This window comes from Rhinoraja longicauda, chromosome 31, assembly GCF_053455715.1.
Source record: "Rhinoraja longicauda isolate Sanriku21f chromosome 31, sRhiLon1.1, whole genome shotgun sequence".
NCBI classification, from domain to species: Eukaryota; Metazoa; Chordata; class Chondrichthyes; order Rajiformes; family Arhynchobatidae; genus Rhinoraja; species Rhinoraja longicauda.
The window spans coordinates 1,641,685-1,659,859 of record NC_135983.1 but is presented as its reverse complement, the minus strand read 5'-3'; the positions used below and the strand labels follow the sequence as shown (position 1 = coordinate 1,659,859).

Genomic DNA, 18,175 nt, shown 5'->3' with positions numbered 1-18,175 from the left:
ACGAAAGTTTGGGTGCCAAAGAAGGACTGAAGAAAATTTGAAAATGTGTATGAGGCCTGTGTTCAAGATCAATAGAAATCTCTGCCATTTGTAAGTTGGAGCAGCTTGTTTTGCAGGCTATCCAAACAGAGTAAATAATACTATTAATAAATACAATCAAGTCAAGCTCAAGTACAATAGAGTTGTGCAGAATATCATCAATAGACTAACACCACGGGGAGCCTCAATTGAAAAAAATGTCACAGTGATTTCAACTGGTGCAATATTGGAGGGACTGCAACACGGTAGAGAATTGTAAAAGCTACAGGACAGTTGGGCCTGAGGGCAAGGTGGGTTAAGGAGTAGGGACAGAATTGGAGGGTGAACTGGACATGGATGATACATCAGCAGAGGTATAATAATAATAATAATTTTATTCATGATATGTAGGTTGGCACAGGGTCAACGATACAATGAAATGTATTTGACAAGACAACGGGTCACCTCAGCAGTAATATTCCAAGGATAAATAAGATTAAAATGACATTAGTAAGGTAAAAAGACAATATTAAAATAATCAACATATATGATTTGAAATGTGTTTATGAGTTCAGATGCCTGATGGTAGAAACAGTTCTTAAGTCTGGTGGTACGTGCAGCCATACTCCTGTATCGTCTGCCTGACGGTGACAAGGAGAACAGCCTGCGTGCTGGGTGGCCGTGGTCCTTGATGATGCTGCGTGCCTTCCGCAGGCACCGCCGGTAGAAAATGTCCTGAATGGCCGGGATGATTGGTCTGGATGAGCTCAACTTTATCCATGACGCAAGACGGGGGATCGAGTAGGACATCAGAGAGATGGATGAAGGTCTCAAAAGCAGATGAAACAGGAGCGGAGATGGACAGTGTTATAAAGATGGAAGCATTATCTTTGTAATGGAGAAACTACTGGGTTGGAAGCACAGGTCAGATCACATAGGGTGCTTCAGCTGCAGTTTGCAATCTGACTAGATTTCTCGATAGACCTTCAGATGTGAATGAAAATAAAAGATGGGAGAACCGGGATATTAATTTTTCTGGAATTATATATACCTATATAGGTATGTAGGTTAATTGGCTGGGTAAATGTAAAAATTGTCCCTAGTGGGTGTAGGATAGTGTTAATGTACGGGGATCACTGGGCGGCACGGACTTGGAGGGCCGAAAAGGCCTGTTTCCGGCTGTATATATATGTATATGTATGTATATTTCCGCATTTTTACATTCACATGAACTTTGTGGTTCTTGGTTCTTGATCCTCCAAAATATTCCAAATGGAATTTAAACTGGAGGTGACTCATGATCAAATATAGTCCCATAGCTACCAACTGTCTTTAGTTTCACTTTTTAGTCTTAGAGATAGAGTGCGGAAACAGGCCCTTCGGCCCACTGAGTCCGCACCGACCAGCGATCCCCTTACACTAATATTATCCTACACGCTAGGGAGAATTTACAATTTTTACCGAAGCCAATTAAACTACAACCCTGTACGTCTTTGGAGTGTGGGAGGAAACCAGGGCTCCTGGGGAAAACCCACGCGGTCACGGGAAGAACGTACAAACTCCGAACAGACAGCACCCTTAGTCTGGATCGAGCCTGGGTCTCTGGCCACCGTGCCACCCTAAAGTCCTTAACGTAGTTTCTCAAACTTGCTGCTCTTAAACCCAGACAGTGACCGGCCGCGCCAGCAATATTGTCTCGCCCATTTTTATATAGTAGTAAAAAAAGACACAATGTGCTGGAGTGACTCATGGGGTCAGACAGCATCTCTGGAGGACATGGATAGGTGACGTTTCAGGTCGGGACTCTTCTTGAGAATGATTAGACTCATTTTTATGGAAGCATTTTAATACAGTGATCACACACCAGCAGCATGAACCCTGGCACTTTTATGATATAAAGATGCAGCTTAAGTTTAAGTTTCATGTATTATTCTTACTAAAATCACCCAACAACACAGATCAAAGTCCCGTAACCGTCAATACTCAGTGAGTAAACATGATCAGATAGTGGGTAGTCCTACCTTTTCTTTGATGGCCAAGTCAAACTTGAAAGATTTTTTCTCTTTGGAAGGGGCTTTCTCACACACGTGCTTCTGATGTTTGGGGAAAAAAAAGATGGATATGATTTGGGAGCTATTTAGCAGAAACAAAACAAGGCTAACAGATTACATCAGGTTTAGGCTTATTATTGTCATGTGTACTGAGGTACAGTGAAAAGCTTTGTTTCACATGCTCTCCAAACAGATTAAATTTTACTACACATAAATACAATCAAGTCAAACTCAAATACAATAGGTAGAGCAAACGGGAAGGTACAGAGTGCAGAATATCATTAATAGACTGAACCACAGGGAGACTTTCTTTTGAAAAATTGTTTTTCAATGTTAGAAATGTAGACAAAAGTAGTGAAGCTGAAGAAAGATATTTCACTGAAGTTGAGCATTAAATGATGCAATGAAGACCCATGGTAAAGTATATGGTGGTTGCTGCACATCGCATACTATAGTCAATATTACAGACATAGTCACGCTGTGACTAGATTGCTAGGTTAATAATATCCTTTTAATAACCTATAAAGATACAGAGAAAACTTGAAATAAGTTATTGGAAAGCTTTAACCAAAGATTTAAATGCGGAAATAGACTCTGGCTTAATTAACGATTTAGACGAGGGAATTAAATGTAACATCTCTAAGTTTGTGGATGACACAAAGCTGGGTGGCAGTGTGAGCTGCGAGGAAGATGCTGAGGTTGCAGGGTGACATGGATAGATTGGGTGAGTGGGCAGATGCATGGCAGATGCAGTATAATGTGGATAAACGCGAGGTTATCCACTTTGGTGGCAAGAACAGGAAGGCAGATTATTATCTTAATGGTGTTAGGAGAAGGGGAGGTGCAACGAAACCTGGGAGTGCTTGTACATCAGACACTGAGTGTAACCATGCAGGTACAGTAGGCAGTGAAGAAAGCTAATGGCATGTTGCCCTATTATGCGAGAGGATTTGAGTTTAAAAAAAATATATAGGTGCAGGAGGAGGCCATTCGGCCCTTCGAGCCAGCACCGCCATTCAATGTGATCATGGCTGATCATTCTCAATCAGTACCCCGTTCCTGCCTTCTCCCCATACCCCCTGACTCCGCTATCCTTAAGAGCTCTATCCAGCTCTCTCTTGAATGCATTCAGAGAATTGGCATCCACTGCCTTCTGAGGCAGAGAATTCCACAGATTCACAACTCTCTGACTGAAAAAGTTTTTCCTCATCTCCGTTCTAAATGGCCTACCCCTTATTCTTAAACTGTTTAGGAGCAAGGAGGTCCTACTGCAGTTGTACAGGGCCTTGGTGAGGCCGCACCTGGAGTATTGTGTACAATTTTAGTTTCCTAATTTGAGGAAGGACATTATTGCTATTGAGGGAGCGCAGCGTAGCTTCACTGGGTTAATTCCCGGGATGGCGGGGCTGACGTATGATGAAAGAATGGGTCAACTGGGCCTTGCTGGAATTTAGAAGGATGAGAGGGGATCTTATATAGACATATAAAATTCTTAGAGGATTGGGCAGAGTAGATGCAGGAAAAATGTTCCAAATGTTGGGGGAGTTCAGAACCAGGGGTCACAGTTTAAGAATAATGGGTAGGCCATTTTGGACTGAGATGAGGAAAAAAATGTTCACCCAGAGTTGTGAATCTGTGGAATTCTCTGCCACAGAAGGCAGTGGAGGCCAATTCACTGGATGTTTTCAAGAGAGAGTTAGATTTAGCTCTTAGGGCTAAGGCAATAGTGGGATATGGGGAAAAAGCAGGAACGGGATACTGATTTTGGACAATCAGCTGGCTCGAAGGGCTGAAGGGCCGAATGGCCTACTCCTGCAACTATTTTCTATGTTTCTATCTGAGGCATACATGGCAAATTAGGCCAAATGACCCATTTCTGATCTCGCCTCACACTACAGTAATTGGCAGAGTAATTATCTGAAAGTATTACCCCTCAAAAGGGTTTATGGCAATCAGAAATTCCAATTACAATCTTCACAATGCAGGTACAACATATTTAGTCACTAGCCTGCTATAAAAGCAGAAAGTTCTGCAAACACTGTAGTGGAAAGTGAAACAGATAAAGTTTCAGGTTTAATTCCCCCCCTCCCTCCCCCTCCCCTGTATCTTTCCAGCATTTTCTGTTTCTATTCAAGATTTCCAGCATTTACATTAAAAAAAAATTTGCTCAGAGTTTGAAAATAAAAAATCTGCAGCTGCTGAGACCTGAAACAGAAACAGACCTATGTTGGACAGAAGGTCTGGGACCTGGTACATTAATCCTGTTTCTCTTTCTGTGACTGACTGAGCATTTCCAGCATTTTTTGTTTTTTTAACCAGCTGTATTACTGTCTTGAGTGGGGGATATCTGGAGTTAATAGAGTAATGAGAAGATAGAACAACAAACTAAACCATACGTTTGTGTCTAATGCAGCCAACTAGAGGATAAAGTAGCTGAATTAGTAGATCATATCCAATTAAATGTATCAGTGAGGTAAAAATATAAAATATTCAAATCTATATAAAAATATACAATTGGAGTTGCATAAACTATAATACACTGAATTCAGTTTTGCGTTTAAATGTTGTTAACAAACCTGCAAGTCTCTCACAAACATCTTCACTTCACATTGCTGACACTCCACCATATTATTTTTACATTCTTTTTCCAAGTGATCTGCCAATTTTTTTCTTAAAACCATCAATCCACAACCTGTACTGCAGGGAATCAGTGAAAATTCACACTGAGTTACGTGATCCTGGAAACAATTAAACAAATTCAGAGACACAACATCAATGACAAAAATGGCAATAGTTTAAATCTTTTTTTGTAAATCAAACAAGCAGCAACTTTATTTAAAACCAACATTTGAACACAGAAGAGATACTGGCTTGGATTTTTCAGTGCCTGTTTCTCTGAACTTATTTTCTCAAAATAAAATAGATTTTCTGGAATTCTCATCTTGCAGTCCCAAGATGGTGTTGGAACCAAGCGACTAAATGCTGAGCCACTAATTGGGTGCCAGGATCAGGTCAGGTGAAAAAATACGTCAACCAAACTTTTTTTTAAATTGTCAGTTTCTGGGTATCGCTGACAGAGCTAATATGTAACATCCTTCCCTAACTGTTAGAGAGAGTGAAGGTGAGTGGTCTTCTTTAAGTACCGTAGTACATAAGGTGCTCCACATTGCAGTGGGGTAAGGTGCACCTGATTAAGGTGCTCCACACTGCTGTAAGTTAGGGTGCATCTGATAAAGGTGCTCCACACTGCTGTAATTTAGGGTGCATCTGATAAAGATGGGTCCACACTGTAGGGTAAGGTACAATGATGAAGGTGGGTCACACTGCTCTTGAGCAAGGTACATCTGATGGTGGGTCACACTGCTGTAGGGCAAGGAGTCCCTGGATTTAGAACCACATAATGGACAGGAAAAATAACTCCAAGTCAGGGTGTCCTGCAATTTGGAGAGGAGGTCGACAGCAGAGGTGTTCCCATGTACAGGTCCACCGCCGATTTTTTGGCACCTGGTGGTACAGCATCCCTCTTGGTTGTAAAGGTCTTGGGTTGTATATATTAATGAGTTGGATAAAAACGTAGGTGTTCTGATTAGTTAATCCGCAGATAAGATGAAAATTGGTGGAGTTGTGGATAGTGAGGAAGGTTGTCACAGGATATCAATCCATTGGAAACTTGGGCAAAAAAAAAGGGTACATAGTGCAACGTGGTGCTTTTTGTGAGACTGAATGCAAAAGGAAAGTGTAAATGGCAGGATCCTTCATAGCATTGAGTACAGAGGGATCTTGGGCTACAAGCCATAATCATGTTATGTCTTAAGGAATGGGAGTAGAATTAGGCCATTCGGCCCATTAAGTGTACTCAGTCATTCAATCATGGCTGATCTGTCTCTCCCTCCTAACCCCATTCTCCTGCCTTTTCCCCATAACCTCGGACACCTGTACTAATCAAGAATCCATCTATCTCTGCCTTAAATCCTCAAAAGTGAAAATGTAAATGGAAAAGTTTGTAAAGAATGATAGCCTTGATCAGTTGGAGCATGGAGTGGAGACGTTGCCATGTCAAAATTCTGCAAATGAAATAAATTGTACACAGAGACAATTCTAAAATAAAAAGGCAGCATAAATGATCAGCACAGAGTGAATTTGTCAGCAGGATATTTAAGATTAAAATCTTTGGATGCTTGGAAGGGATGATAGAGGGGTCCTTCTGAACGTTAGTGCTTCAGTAGAATGAACAGGCTTCTTTGCCAATCTTGCAGCAAGTTGTATTATAAATTGATTTCTTCATGATTTATTTTGACACCAGACAACTAAATTAAATTTTAAAATGTGAAATTTCACCCGCTCAATAACCCACCTCATAATTCTTCATTACATTCTTCCAGTTACAACCAGGATTGATGCAATGCACTTTCAAATCCAAGATCTCTTTGGAAACTGCAGCATCACTGAACATCTTAAAATTAAAAAAAATCAATTAATTCCTTAAACGGGTTTGAGTGAATTGAACATGGATTTATGTTCGGTTTAGTTTAGAGACACAGCACGGAAACATGCCCTTCGGCCCACCGAGTCCGCACTGGCCAGCAATCCTCGCACATTAACACTATCCTACACTAAGGGCAATTAAAATTTTTATACCAAGCTAATTAACCTACAAACCTATGGGAGGTTTTGGGAGTGTGGGTGGAAAGCAAAGTTCTCAGAGAAAGCCCATGCAGGTCATGAGGAGAATGAACAAACTCAATACAGACATGCACCCGTAGCCAGGATCGAACCGGGGTCACTGGTACTGCAAGCGCTGTAAGGCTGCAACTCTACCGCTGCACCACTGTGCCACAGTTAGAGTTTTCAAAGGTTTTTTTAAAACCAGTTCTCAAAAGGTTGGCTGTACAATGAAATAGCTTTTTTAATTTAATTAAGCCAACCATATTAAGCTTATCTGTGCCAGTTTAAAATTTTATTTGATCTAAATACTATTGCCTCTTCTGACAACAAAGGTTATTTGAAATGTTGTCACAACAATTCAAGTACTTTTGTCTGCATTTCCTTAAAATATTGGTAAAACATATTGGCACATTTCCTTCTAAACATTACGAAAAAAATGGGTGAAATAATAAAATAGTTTCTATTTGGGAGAGAATGTTTAAAGAGGACAGTATTAAAGATCTTGATATGTACAAGTTACATGCCATGAATTTACTATTTACTGTCCAGTTATCTCTTGAATTTTGTTACCATTTAAGACAATTGAAAATGGGTTAAAGAAACAAGGAACTGCAGACACAAAGTGCTAGAGTAACTCAGTGGGTCAGAGCAGCTCTGGAGAACAGGATGGGCAATATGCTTGTTAGTTGGCATTTTCGACAGTGGCATCTCGGGCCAAAGGGTTTGTTCCTGTGCTGTCCTGCTCTATGTTCCATTTACTACTTATCAATATATTAAAATCATTTTATTAGTCAAATGTATTTTTGATATCGAAATTATTTAAAAAAAACATAATTGCAATCTGTAATGTCTTCCCTTCCGACTGCGAACAATGGCAGCCTACAGCAAGGTCCAAATCAACCCTTCAACCTCGGGAGAGGTTGTAGAAACTAAGCATTAATTGTTGCTCACAATCCACAATCCCACCCCACAATCTTACGTCAGCCAACTAAGACTCTTCTGAAGGGACTAAAAATATTCCCCAGAAATGCAGCATACCAATGTAGAAAACAAGCTTGGGGAACCCCCCAATAATTTGAAAAGAAACTTTCATATTTAGGATACCACCCATGCAACAACTGGAAACAGATTGTTTTCCCATGTGAAAATATAGAATGTATTACACCAGAGTCTCAATTGCAAAGAGTATATGAAATGCTTCATGTAAAAGCACAATAAATGAATTTCCTGCCTGTGTTACGAGATGTGAGAATTCTTGGTAACGTCACCACAGCATATATGGTCTTTACAAAGAACTGTTACGTATAGAGAATGGAAATATTTCTTTAAATGGCAGTCATGTCTGGTTAATATGTCAAAGCCTCAACTCCTCTCATTTCAGTCATATTTTGATGACAATGTGGAATTTGTAAATCTTAAATAACAATTGATGTTTAATTTTTAACATAAAAAATTTTGAGAATCATTGATGATGACTAAAGATATAATTATGTTTCCAATTCAAAATATTATTTTCATATATTCTCTGTGGATTTCAGAATGAAGTTAGTATTTTGGTGGCATCCCCACAATTCCACACGTGGAAAATTACTGATATAATTCTTTAAACTGTAACAACCTCGCCACTGTCCCTGCACAGAACTGCCCAGATGTGCAGAGTGCCATTAGTACACTTGCAGAAACAAGAAGCTGCAGATGCTGGTGGACAAAATTCAAAGGCAAATTCATTTATATCAAGAGGACTGCAATACAAACACTGAGATGTAATGCTGAGGCTCTATAAGGTGCTGGTAAGGCAGCATTTGGAGTACTGTGAGCATATTTGGGCCCCATATCTGAGGAAGGATGTGCTGGCTCTGGAGAGGGTCCAGAGGAAGTTTATAAGAATGATTCCAGTAATGAGTGGGCTAGCATTGGGACAGGCATTACATCTCATCAGTTGCAGGGGTAAATACCTGTGGAAGAGGTGGTTTGGGTTGCAGGTTGGCTCTATAATATGCAATTAAAGGTAAACGTCATTTAAATGAACAAAGAATTTAATAGCAGAGCATTATTGCTCTTTGTTTTCTGAATTATTTTGAACAATTTTAGATAAAAATACACACACTTCTCTTTAAAAGATTCTGAGCTGTTTGTGGGGGGAAACCTACCACAATAGAGATGTTAGTGGTCTCCAATGCTGAAAGTGAGTAACAGTTTAATAATATTCCAATGTATTATTAAATACCAATCAATACATTCAACTTCACAAAAATATTCTACCTATTTAAATATTTTTTTCGCCATTTTGTTAGCACCAAAAGTGTTAAATATCAAGCTGAATTGTAATAAAATTCCATACCTTTCCTAAGGCCAATATGCTATCTTCATTTACACTCTGTGGGTCATCTTCCTTACATTTTTGGCAAACTGAGCTTGTGTTGTATCTGTTTGACAGAAGCATAATAGTTCAATATGAATATCTACATTAAACCAGATTAGAATAACAAGCAAGATGGAAATATATTTAAATCTTAAATCATTATCGTTATTCTTTCTACATTTTAAATTTGGAATTAAACCCAATTAACGGAAGTGTACAGAATCCAATGGTTAGATTTATCAAGAATGAACTCACATAATCAACTAAAATTATTCTCTGCCCATCAACAGCACTGTGCACAGAGGCACAGAACATAAATTGGATTAATTCACAAAATGCTGGAGTAACTCAGCAGGTCAGGCAGCATCTCGGGAGAGAAGGAATGGGTGACGTTTCGGGTCGAGACCCTTCTTCAGACTGATGTCAGGGGGGCGGGACAAAGGAAGGATATAGGTGGAGACAGGAAGATAGAGGGAGATCTGGGAAGGAGGAGGGGAAGGGAGGGACAGAGGAACTATCTAAAGTTGGAGAAGTCGATGTTCATACCACTGGGCTGCAAACTGCCCAGGCGAAATATGAGGTGCTGTTCCTCCAATTTCCGGTGGGCCTCACTTATGGCACTGGAGGAGGCCCATGACAGAAAGGTCAGACTGGGAATGGGAGGGGGAGTTGAAGTGCTCGGCCACCGGGAGATCAGTTTGGTTAATGCAGACCGAGCGCAGATGTCCAAACACCTCTCACAGCTTGTAGGGCACAAAAATGAACATTTCCCTTCGCCAACAAACTTGTTTCCCCAAAACTGTTCAATTTGCATAAGATAGACTCAAAATGCTGGAAAAACTCAGCAGAACAGGCAGCATCTCTGGCGAGAAGGAATGGGTGACGTTTCGGCTTAGTTTTCTTCATCCTAAGTATTGTTTTACATCTCTCTATATCACCGACTATATCTCTCGTTTCCCTTTCCCCTGACTCTCAGTCTAAAGAAGGGTCTCGACCCAAAACGTCACCCATTCCTTTGCTCCAGGGATGCTGCCTGACCCGCTGAGTTACTCCAGCATTTTGTGTCTATCTTATGCTAATTAAACAGCCATTTTGAGGTACTTTTCTCACTAAAGCTGATAAATACAAGTCAGAAATTACATGGTGGTCCAATGTTTTTTCCAGTGAAAGCCCCACTTGCTCAGTTCCAGTAACATGTTCACTCTGTTCACCCCCATGTAAATGCCCCATGATGTCACTCTCAATGGGGCAGTCCTGGGGTTTCTCACGGACTGCCAGCCTCCCTGGAGCTGGGGCAGCTAACGTGTCCTATTTATTGTCACTTGTTAAAAAAACTGCTATATGAAAATAAAATAAATCAATATTGTTAAAGTGTCACTGCCTGAGGAGTCATGCAGATCAGGTTGCAAACCATCAGCGTGGCTAACAAAAGCTTATATGTTTATATTTATATTGCTCTGCCACGCAAAACATTTTATTGATAGCATGAGGGAGAGCTACATGTGGAATGCATGAAATGTGTTAAGTTATATTTGTCATTTAAAAATGGTGACAATCTTTTAATCCTTCCCAGCCTGTCAACTTGCAAGGTAACTAATAGAAACATTCAGAATAGAAATAGGCCCTTCGGCCCAACTTATCCATGTTGACCACGATGCTAGCCCCATCTGCCCATGTTGTGCCCATATCGCTCTGAACCTTTCCTATCTAGGTACCCGGCCAAGTGTCTTTTAAATGTTGCTATAGTACCTGCCTCAACTACCTCCTCTGGCAGCTCGTTCCATACACCCACCACCCTCTGAGTGAAAAGGTTGCCCCTCAGGCTCCTACTAAATCTTGCTCCAATCACTGTAACCCTATGCCCTCTGGTTTTTGATTCCCTACCCTGGGTAAAAGACAGTAATATAGTACCGATTTTTTATTAATTTAAAAAGTGGCAATGTCTTTCATCAGTCTATTATTTAAGCAAGTAATTGGCTAGCTGACAAAACAAATATTTGTTTCTGAATGTTCTCGGAGCAATTATTTTTAGTTAAGTACAGAAATGACAAACTGATAGTAAATAAAAGGTAGAAGAAACTCACTTGACGATCCACTCCACACAAGCCCAGCAGTATCGGTGGCCACACAACGTTTGGTATGCCTTCTTCAAGACGTTTTTACAAAAGCTGCACAGGTACTTCTCCTCCGGTACATCGTCACAGATATTTTGTGGGAAGCCAGAGGGTAACTCATTTTCATCAGGTGAGGACTGCACCCCATTGCACATCAAGCCGTTGGATTCTTGCGCCATTAGAAACCGTTTATGCACCCAGGGCTTCCTATTTTTAAAAAATAACAAGGTTCCCGTGAGTGTTTGTCGAGCGATCAAAGCAGCAAGTGCCAAATGAGAGCAAGTCAAGGTTTTACATTGCCAAGGAGGAAGAGTAAACTTCAGACTTCAGCTGTGCTTTAAAAAAAACCCTGCTATGACAAATCTGGAAATTTTTACTCTGTTTATACTAACCATACACACCTACACTAACAAAATCAGCAGGGTTTCCTGTAAACGCCTATTGGGTTGTCACAAAGTAGATACTTTCTATTATAACAACAAAATGAATGCGCAATGAAATCTTGGACCTCAATACTGGGGTCAATGGGATGACTAACTCACTGCATCCTATCCAGGCATTCCCAGATGTGAACTCATTGGTTAATGGAAATAGGATAAATGTTTTGAAAGTAACTGGAATTTAAAGCTTGAATTTAAACAAATGGACTGAAAGGAATGATGCTTACAACTTTAGCAGATGCTCAACATTCTTTAACTCCCATGGCAAAGTAGAACAGGAGGCCTTGATTCATTGAATTTGTCCTTACAACATGGTCCATTGACAACAATAATGTCTTACCAATAATTCAACCTATTTATCTTTTCCATCTCTTTAGGTTTGTCCCCTGCCACTCTTAACCCACCTTTTCTTTGATCCACTATCAATCAATTAACAGCACAGCCTTAAGGCTCTGTCCCAGTTAGGCATTTTTTAAGGCGACTGCCGGCGACTGTCACAGTCGTAGCAGGTCGCTAAAAAAACGGTGACTGGACCCCCCTACGACAATGTCTACGACAATGTCTACGACAACCTACCACCTAGTCGACGTCAAGCTACGGCAAGCTATCGAAAACCAGCGACCCAATCGTCGCAAGTAGAACGTCCACCTACGACCACAGAGGCGACAACCTACGACAACCGAAGTCAACCTACGTCCATCCGCGACAAGCTACGACAAGCTATGACCCTGAAGACTGAAGACAAATCATGTTTCACCCACTTTCCCTATAAAAGGGGGTGTACGGTCGGGTTTCCAATCATTCTGCATCATGACTATTTGAAAGTGATGCCATACTCAATACTCGGACTGATGAACGCCAATGTACTGGAAACCTTCTTCACTAGGTCAAGCTTTGCCCTCTTCCCCATAGGGTCCTCTGCATGTTGCCTGGGGAAACTTTCCAAAATCCACCCTATCTAAGCCCAGGGCACCATGCGAGTCCCAGTCTATATTGGGAAAGTTAAAATCCCCTACCTTATTAGTCTTGCAGCTGCCTGTAATCTCCTGGCATATTTACTCTTCTAATTCCCGCTGACTTTTGGTGGCCAATCACCTCAGACTACTGCCGTGATATTCTCCTTAATCAATTAAGCAGCAACCCCTCCACTTTTACCTTTATCTCTCCTGTAACACCTGTAACCTGGAACATTAAGCTGTCAGTCCTGTCCCCACTTCAGCCAGTTTCCCGTAACACCAGTCGCATGTACCTATCCACGCCCTGAGTTCATCCGCCATACCAGTCAGGCCTCTCACATTAAAATAAACGCATTTCAATCCAACAGTCCTTTCTCTCTCCCATGTTCCTGCCTATTCTGTCCACTGAACTGTCTTTCATCACCATCCAAACCGACCTTCAGCGTCTCGCCTGCTTCAGTCCTGCATTGGATCTCAACCTCCTGCCAATTGAATATAAACACACTTGTGTAGCACTAACAAACCTGCCTAGCATGATATTATATCATCATCATCATATCATATATATACAGCCGGAAACAGGCCTTTTCGGCCCTCCAAGTCCGTGCCGCCCAGCGATCCCCGTACATTAACACTATCCTACACCCACTAGGGACAATTTTTCACATTTACCCAGCCAATTAACCTACAAACCTGTACGTCTTTGGAGTGTGGGAGGAAACCGAAGATCTCGGAGAAAACCCACGCAGGTCACGGGGAGAACGTACAAAATCCTTACAGTGCAGCACCCGTAGTCAGGATCGAACCTGAGTCTCCGGCGCTGCATTCGCTGTAAAGCAGCAACTCTACCACTGCGCTACCGTGCCGCCCTCCATTGGTAGCCCTCCAGTTCAGGTGTAACCTATCCCACTTGTACAGGTCACCTCCGCCCCAGAAGAGATCCCGATGGTGCAAAAATCTGAATCCCTGCTCCCTGCACCAACTCTTCAGCCACACATCCATCTGTCCTATCCTCCTGTTCTGACTTCCACTAGTTCTTGGCATAGGGAGTAATGCAGAGATCACTACCCTGGAGGTCCTGCTTTAACCTTTTGCCTAATTCCCTATAATCATTCTGCAGGACCTCATTCCTTTCCCTACCCATGTCATTGTGCCAATGTGCACAACAACTTCTGGCTGCTCGCCCTCACTCTTGAGAATGCTGTGCAGTCGCTCCGAGACACCCAGGACCCTGGAACCAGGGAGGCAACACACCATCCTGGAGACTTGTTTGCTGCCACACAATCTCCTGTCTGTGCCCCTAACTAACGAGAGACTTGACAGTGGTAGTTAAAATCAACAGAGGTTTAGGTACAGCATATAAAGTAAAACCATGTCCAGTGGCTGAAGAATTTACCACAGATTAATTTAAACTGTGAGACTTTCCTGTGTGGCCTAGCAAGTGACTTTATAAATATACACAGTCAAAGAGTGGTGTGGCACACATTTAAAGTGACCAGCATCACCCATTCCAGTGAGGATTTTTTCCAAGGAACAATATTATAAATAAAACATGCAATCGAGATCTACAATAATCTGTTTCTAAAGACAGACACAAAATGCTGGAGTAACTCGGCAGGCAAGATCTCTGGAGAAAATGGACAAGTAAATTTTAGAGTTGTGACTCTTCTTCAGACGGAAGAGAGAGTTAGATTTGGTTCTTACGGCTAAGGGAATCAATGGATACGGGGGAAAAGCCAGAATGGGGTGCTGATTTTGGATGATCAGCCACGATCACATTGAATGGCAGTGCTGGCTCAAAGGGCCGAATGGCCTACTCCTGCACCTATTTTCTATGTTTCTATGCTTCTAATATTCAGGGAAAATCCACCCCTCCCTCTTCCCTCCATTGCCAAAGTGAGATCATACATAAACTGCAGGAAAAATGTTCCTGATGTTGGGGGAGTCCAGACCCAGGGGTCAGTTTAAGAATAAGGGTAGGCCATTTAGGACTGTGAGGAAAAACTTTTTCACCCAGAGAGTTGTGAATCTGTGGAATTCTCTAACACAGAAGGCAGTGGAGGCCGATTCACTGGATTTTTTCACGAGGGAGTTAGATTTAGCTCTTAGAGCTAAAAGAATCAAGGGATATGGGGAAAAAGCAGGAACGGGGTATTGATTTTAGATGATCAGCCATGATCATATTGAATGGGGGTGCTGGCTCGAAGGGCCTACTCCTGCACCTATTTTTCTATGTTTCTATGTTTCTAACATCATCTCATATCCCACCTGCGTTGTTTACAATCTAACGGTATGAACATTGAATGATCAAATTTTAGATAACTAACCTACAAACTACCCTTCCTTCTGCCCCACCTGGATGCACTTACAGTGCATTCAGAAAGTATTCAGACCCCTTCACTTTTTCCACATTTTGTTACGTTACAGCCTTATTTTAAAATGGATTAAATTCATTTTTTTAATCATCAATCTACACACAATACCCCATAATAAAAAAGTGACATTTTTGCAAAGTAATTAAAAATAAATAACTGAAATATCACATTTACATAAGTATTCAGACCCTTTACTCAGTACTTTGTTGAGGCACCATTGGCAGCGATTGCAACCTCAAGTCTTCTTGGGTATCACGTTACAAGCTTGGCACACCTGTATTTGGGTAATTTCTCCCATTCTTCTCTACAGATCCTCTCAAGCTCTGTCAGGTTGGATGGGGAGCGTCGATGCACAGCTATTTTCAGGTCCCTCCAGAGATGTTCGATCGGGTTCAAGTCCTCCTAGGCCACTCAAGGACATTCACAGACTTGTCACAAAGCCACTCCTGTGTTGTCTTGGCTGTGTGCTTAGGGTCGTTGTCCTGTTGGAAGATGAACCTCCGCCCCAGTCTGAGGTCAAAAATGCTCTGGAGCAGGTTTTCATCAGGATCTATCTGTACTTTGCTCCGTTCATCTTTCCCTCGATCCTGATTAGTCTCCCAGTTCCTGCCGCTGAAAAACATCCCCACAGCATGATGCTGCCACCACCATGCTTCACCGTAGGTATGGTATTAGCCAGGTGATGAGCGGTTCCACTTGGCATTCAGGCCAAAGAGTTCAATCTTGGTTTCATCAGACCAGAGAATCTTGTTTCTCATGGTCTGAGAGTCCTTTAGGTGCCTTTTGGCAAACTTTTTGCCAGTTCTATGAAGAGTCCTGGTGGTTCCAAAGTTCTTCCATTTAAGAATGACAGAGGCCACTTTGCTCTTCGGGACCTGCAATGCTGTTGGACAGGCGAGATGCAGGAAGATTGTTCCCGATGTTGGGGAAGTCCAGAACAAGGGGTCACAGTTTAAGGATAAGGGGGAAGTCTTTTAGGACCGAGATGAGAAAGTTTTTTTTCACACAGAGTGGTGAATCTGTGGAATTCTCTGCCACAGAAGGTAGTTGAGGCCAGTTCATTGGCTATATTTAAGAGGGAGTTAGATGTGGCCCTTGTGGCTAAAGGGACCAGGGGGTATGGAGAGAAGGCAGGTACGGGATACTGAGTTGGATGATCAGCCATGATCATATTGAATGGCGGTGCAGGCTCGAAGGGCTGAATGGCCTACTCCTGCCCCTATTTTCTATGTTTCTATATTGTTTTATACCCTTCCCCAGATCTGTGTCTCGACGCAATCCTGTCTCGGAGGTCTGTGGACAATTCCTTTGTGTCTTCATGGCTTGGTTTTTGCTCTGACATGCACTGCCAACTGTGGGACCTAATATAGACAGATGTGTGTCTTTTCAAATCATGTCCAATCAATTTAATTTACCACTGGTGGACTCCAATCAAGTTGTAGAAACATCAAGGATAATCAATGGAAACAGGATGAACCTGAGCTTAATTTTGAGTGTCATAGCAAAGGGTCTGAATACTTACGTAAATGTGATATTTCAGTCATTTCTTTTTAATTACTGCAAACATTTCTAAACACCTGTTTTCGCTTCTTCATTCTGTGGGGTATTGTGTGTAGATTGACGATATAAAAAAGAATTTAATCCATTTTAAAATAAGGCTGTAACGTAACAAAATGTGGAAAAAGTGAAGGGGTCTGAATACTTTCTGAATGCACTGTATTTCTCCCCTTCCCCTCACCCTCCACCTATATTCCCTCCTCTTGCTTCAGAACTCGCACCTCTCCTATTCTTATCTCATACCAAATCTTCCCCTCACCTTATCCACCTATCATTTGCCCTGCTTCGTCCTGCCTTCCCAGCTTTCTCTCTCCCACCCCCCTCTTCCCTCCCCAACCACATAGTCTAACCAAGTGGATCGAGTGGTAAAGAAGGTATGCTTGTAGGAAGCCAAAAGGAGCAGAATGAGGCTATTCGGCCCATCGGGTCTGCTCCGCCATTCAATCATGGCTGATTTACCTATCTCTCTAAACCCCAATTCCCTGTAACCTTTGACACCTTTACCAATCAAGAACATGCCAATCTCCATTTTAAAAATTGCCCAAAGACAGTCTCCACTGCCGTCGGTAGCAATGAATTCTAGATTCACCACCCTCTGACTAAAGAAATTCCTCCTCATCTCCTTTCTATAGATCCTTTTATTCTGAGGCTGTGCCCTCTGGTCCTAGACTCTCCCACTGGTGAAAACATCCTCTCCACATCCACTCTATCCAGGTATGTGGCATGCTTGCTTTTATAGGACAGGGCATTGAGTATAAGAGTCAGGAAATCATGATGCAGTGTTATAGGATTTTGCCTGCATTTGGAGGGTTGTGTGCAGTTCTGGTCACCCCAGTACAGGAAGGATGTAGAGGCTTTGGAAAGGGTGCAGAAGAAGTTTATTAGAATGATTAGGGAATGGATTAGGGAATTTTTGCTACAGGGAGATGGTTGCATAAACTTGGACTGTTTTTTCAGGAATGTCGGAGTTTGCGAGGAGACCTGACAGAATTATATATATAATTATTTGAGGCACAGAGAGGATCGACAGTTGGAACCTTTTTCCCAGGATGGAGATATCAGATACAAGAAGGCATGGCTTTTAAGACAAGAGGGACAAACTTTAAATGGAGGGCAGGTTTTGTTTTACACACCAAGGGTGTTGAGTGCCTGGAACACGGTGCCAGGGTTGGTGGTTGAGGCAGATACTATATTGGCACTTAAGTGACTTGTGGATGGGCACATGGATATGCAGGAAATGGATTATGTGCAGGCAGATGATAGCTAGTCTTGGCATCATGTTCAGCACAGGCATTGTGGGCCGAAAAGCCTGTTCTTGTGCTGTACTGTTCTATGTATGTCAAACACAGACTGCATATTACAATGGCAAGACTATGTGCAAAGACTAAAAATTAACAGAGGAACCACAGTAAATGGTAGAGATAAGGGCAGGGCACAATGATTAATTTTATTGATAAGAGAATTGTGTGGTTTAAAACCAAGAAGATCTGAAGTGTTGTTGTATTACTTTGCAACAGAATACATCAAAATGTAGGGTGAGAATTCCAGATTTATTAATATCCTACACGATTACTTTTTAAAGACTATTTAAAGTCTCTGAATGCATAATCAAGCTGCCCACAGTGCTGCTGATGAAT

The 18,175-nt window shown here is 41.8% G+C and overlaps 1 protein-coding gene and 1 long non-coding RNA gene across 3 annotated transcripts in view; one reads left to right on the top strand and one right to left on the bottom strand.

The window, feature by feature from the left end:
- Positions 1-18,175, bottom strand: part of traf1 (TNF receptor-associated factor 1) — a 67,781-nt gene that overhangs the window by 17,200 nt on the left and 32,406 nt on the right. Inside the window, exons 1-6 of one of the 2 annotated variants that reach the window (XM_078426141.1) lie at positions 13,385-13,511; positions 11,181-11,417; positions 9,076-9,160; positions 6,424-6,522; positions 4,646-4,807; positions 2,040-2,111 (exon numbers count right to left, since the gene is read on the bottom strand). In XM_078426141.1, coding sequence (XP_078282267.1) covers positions 2,040-2,111; positions 4,646-4,807; positions 6,424-6,522; positions 9,076-9,160; positions 11,181-11,389 — 627 coding nt within the window. In that variant the 5' untranslated portion in view covers positions 11,390-11,417; positions 13,385-13,511. Of the gene's footprint in view, positions 1-2,039; positions 2,112-4,645; positions 4,808-6,423; positions 6,523-9,075; positions 9,161-11,180; positions 11,418-13,384; positions 13,512-18,175 lie in introns of those variants that run through there. The other variant, XM_078426140.1, reaches the window with a different exon arrangement.
- LOC144608409 (uncharacterized) overlaps positions 11,181-18,175 on the top strand; it is a 49,340-nt gene continuing 42,345 nt past the window's right edge. The window contains exons 1-2 of the long non-coding RNA XR_013549194.1: positions 11,181-11,272; positions 17,171-17,252. This is a non-coding gene — a long non-coding RNA (uncharacterized LOC144608409). The remainder of the gene's footprint in view (positions 11,273-17,170; positions 17,253-18,175) is intronic.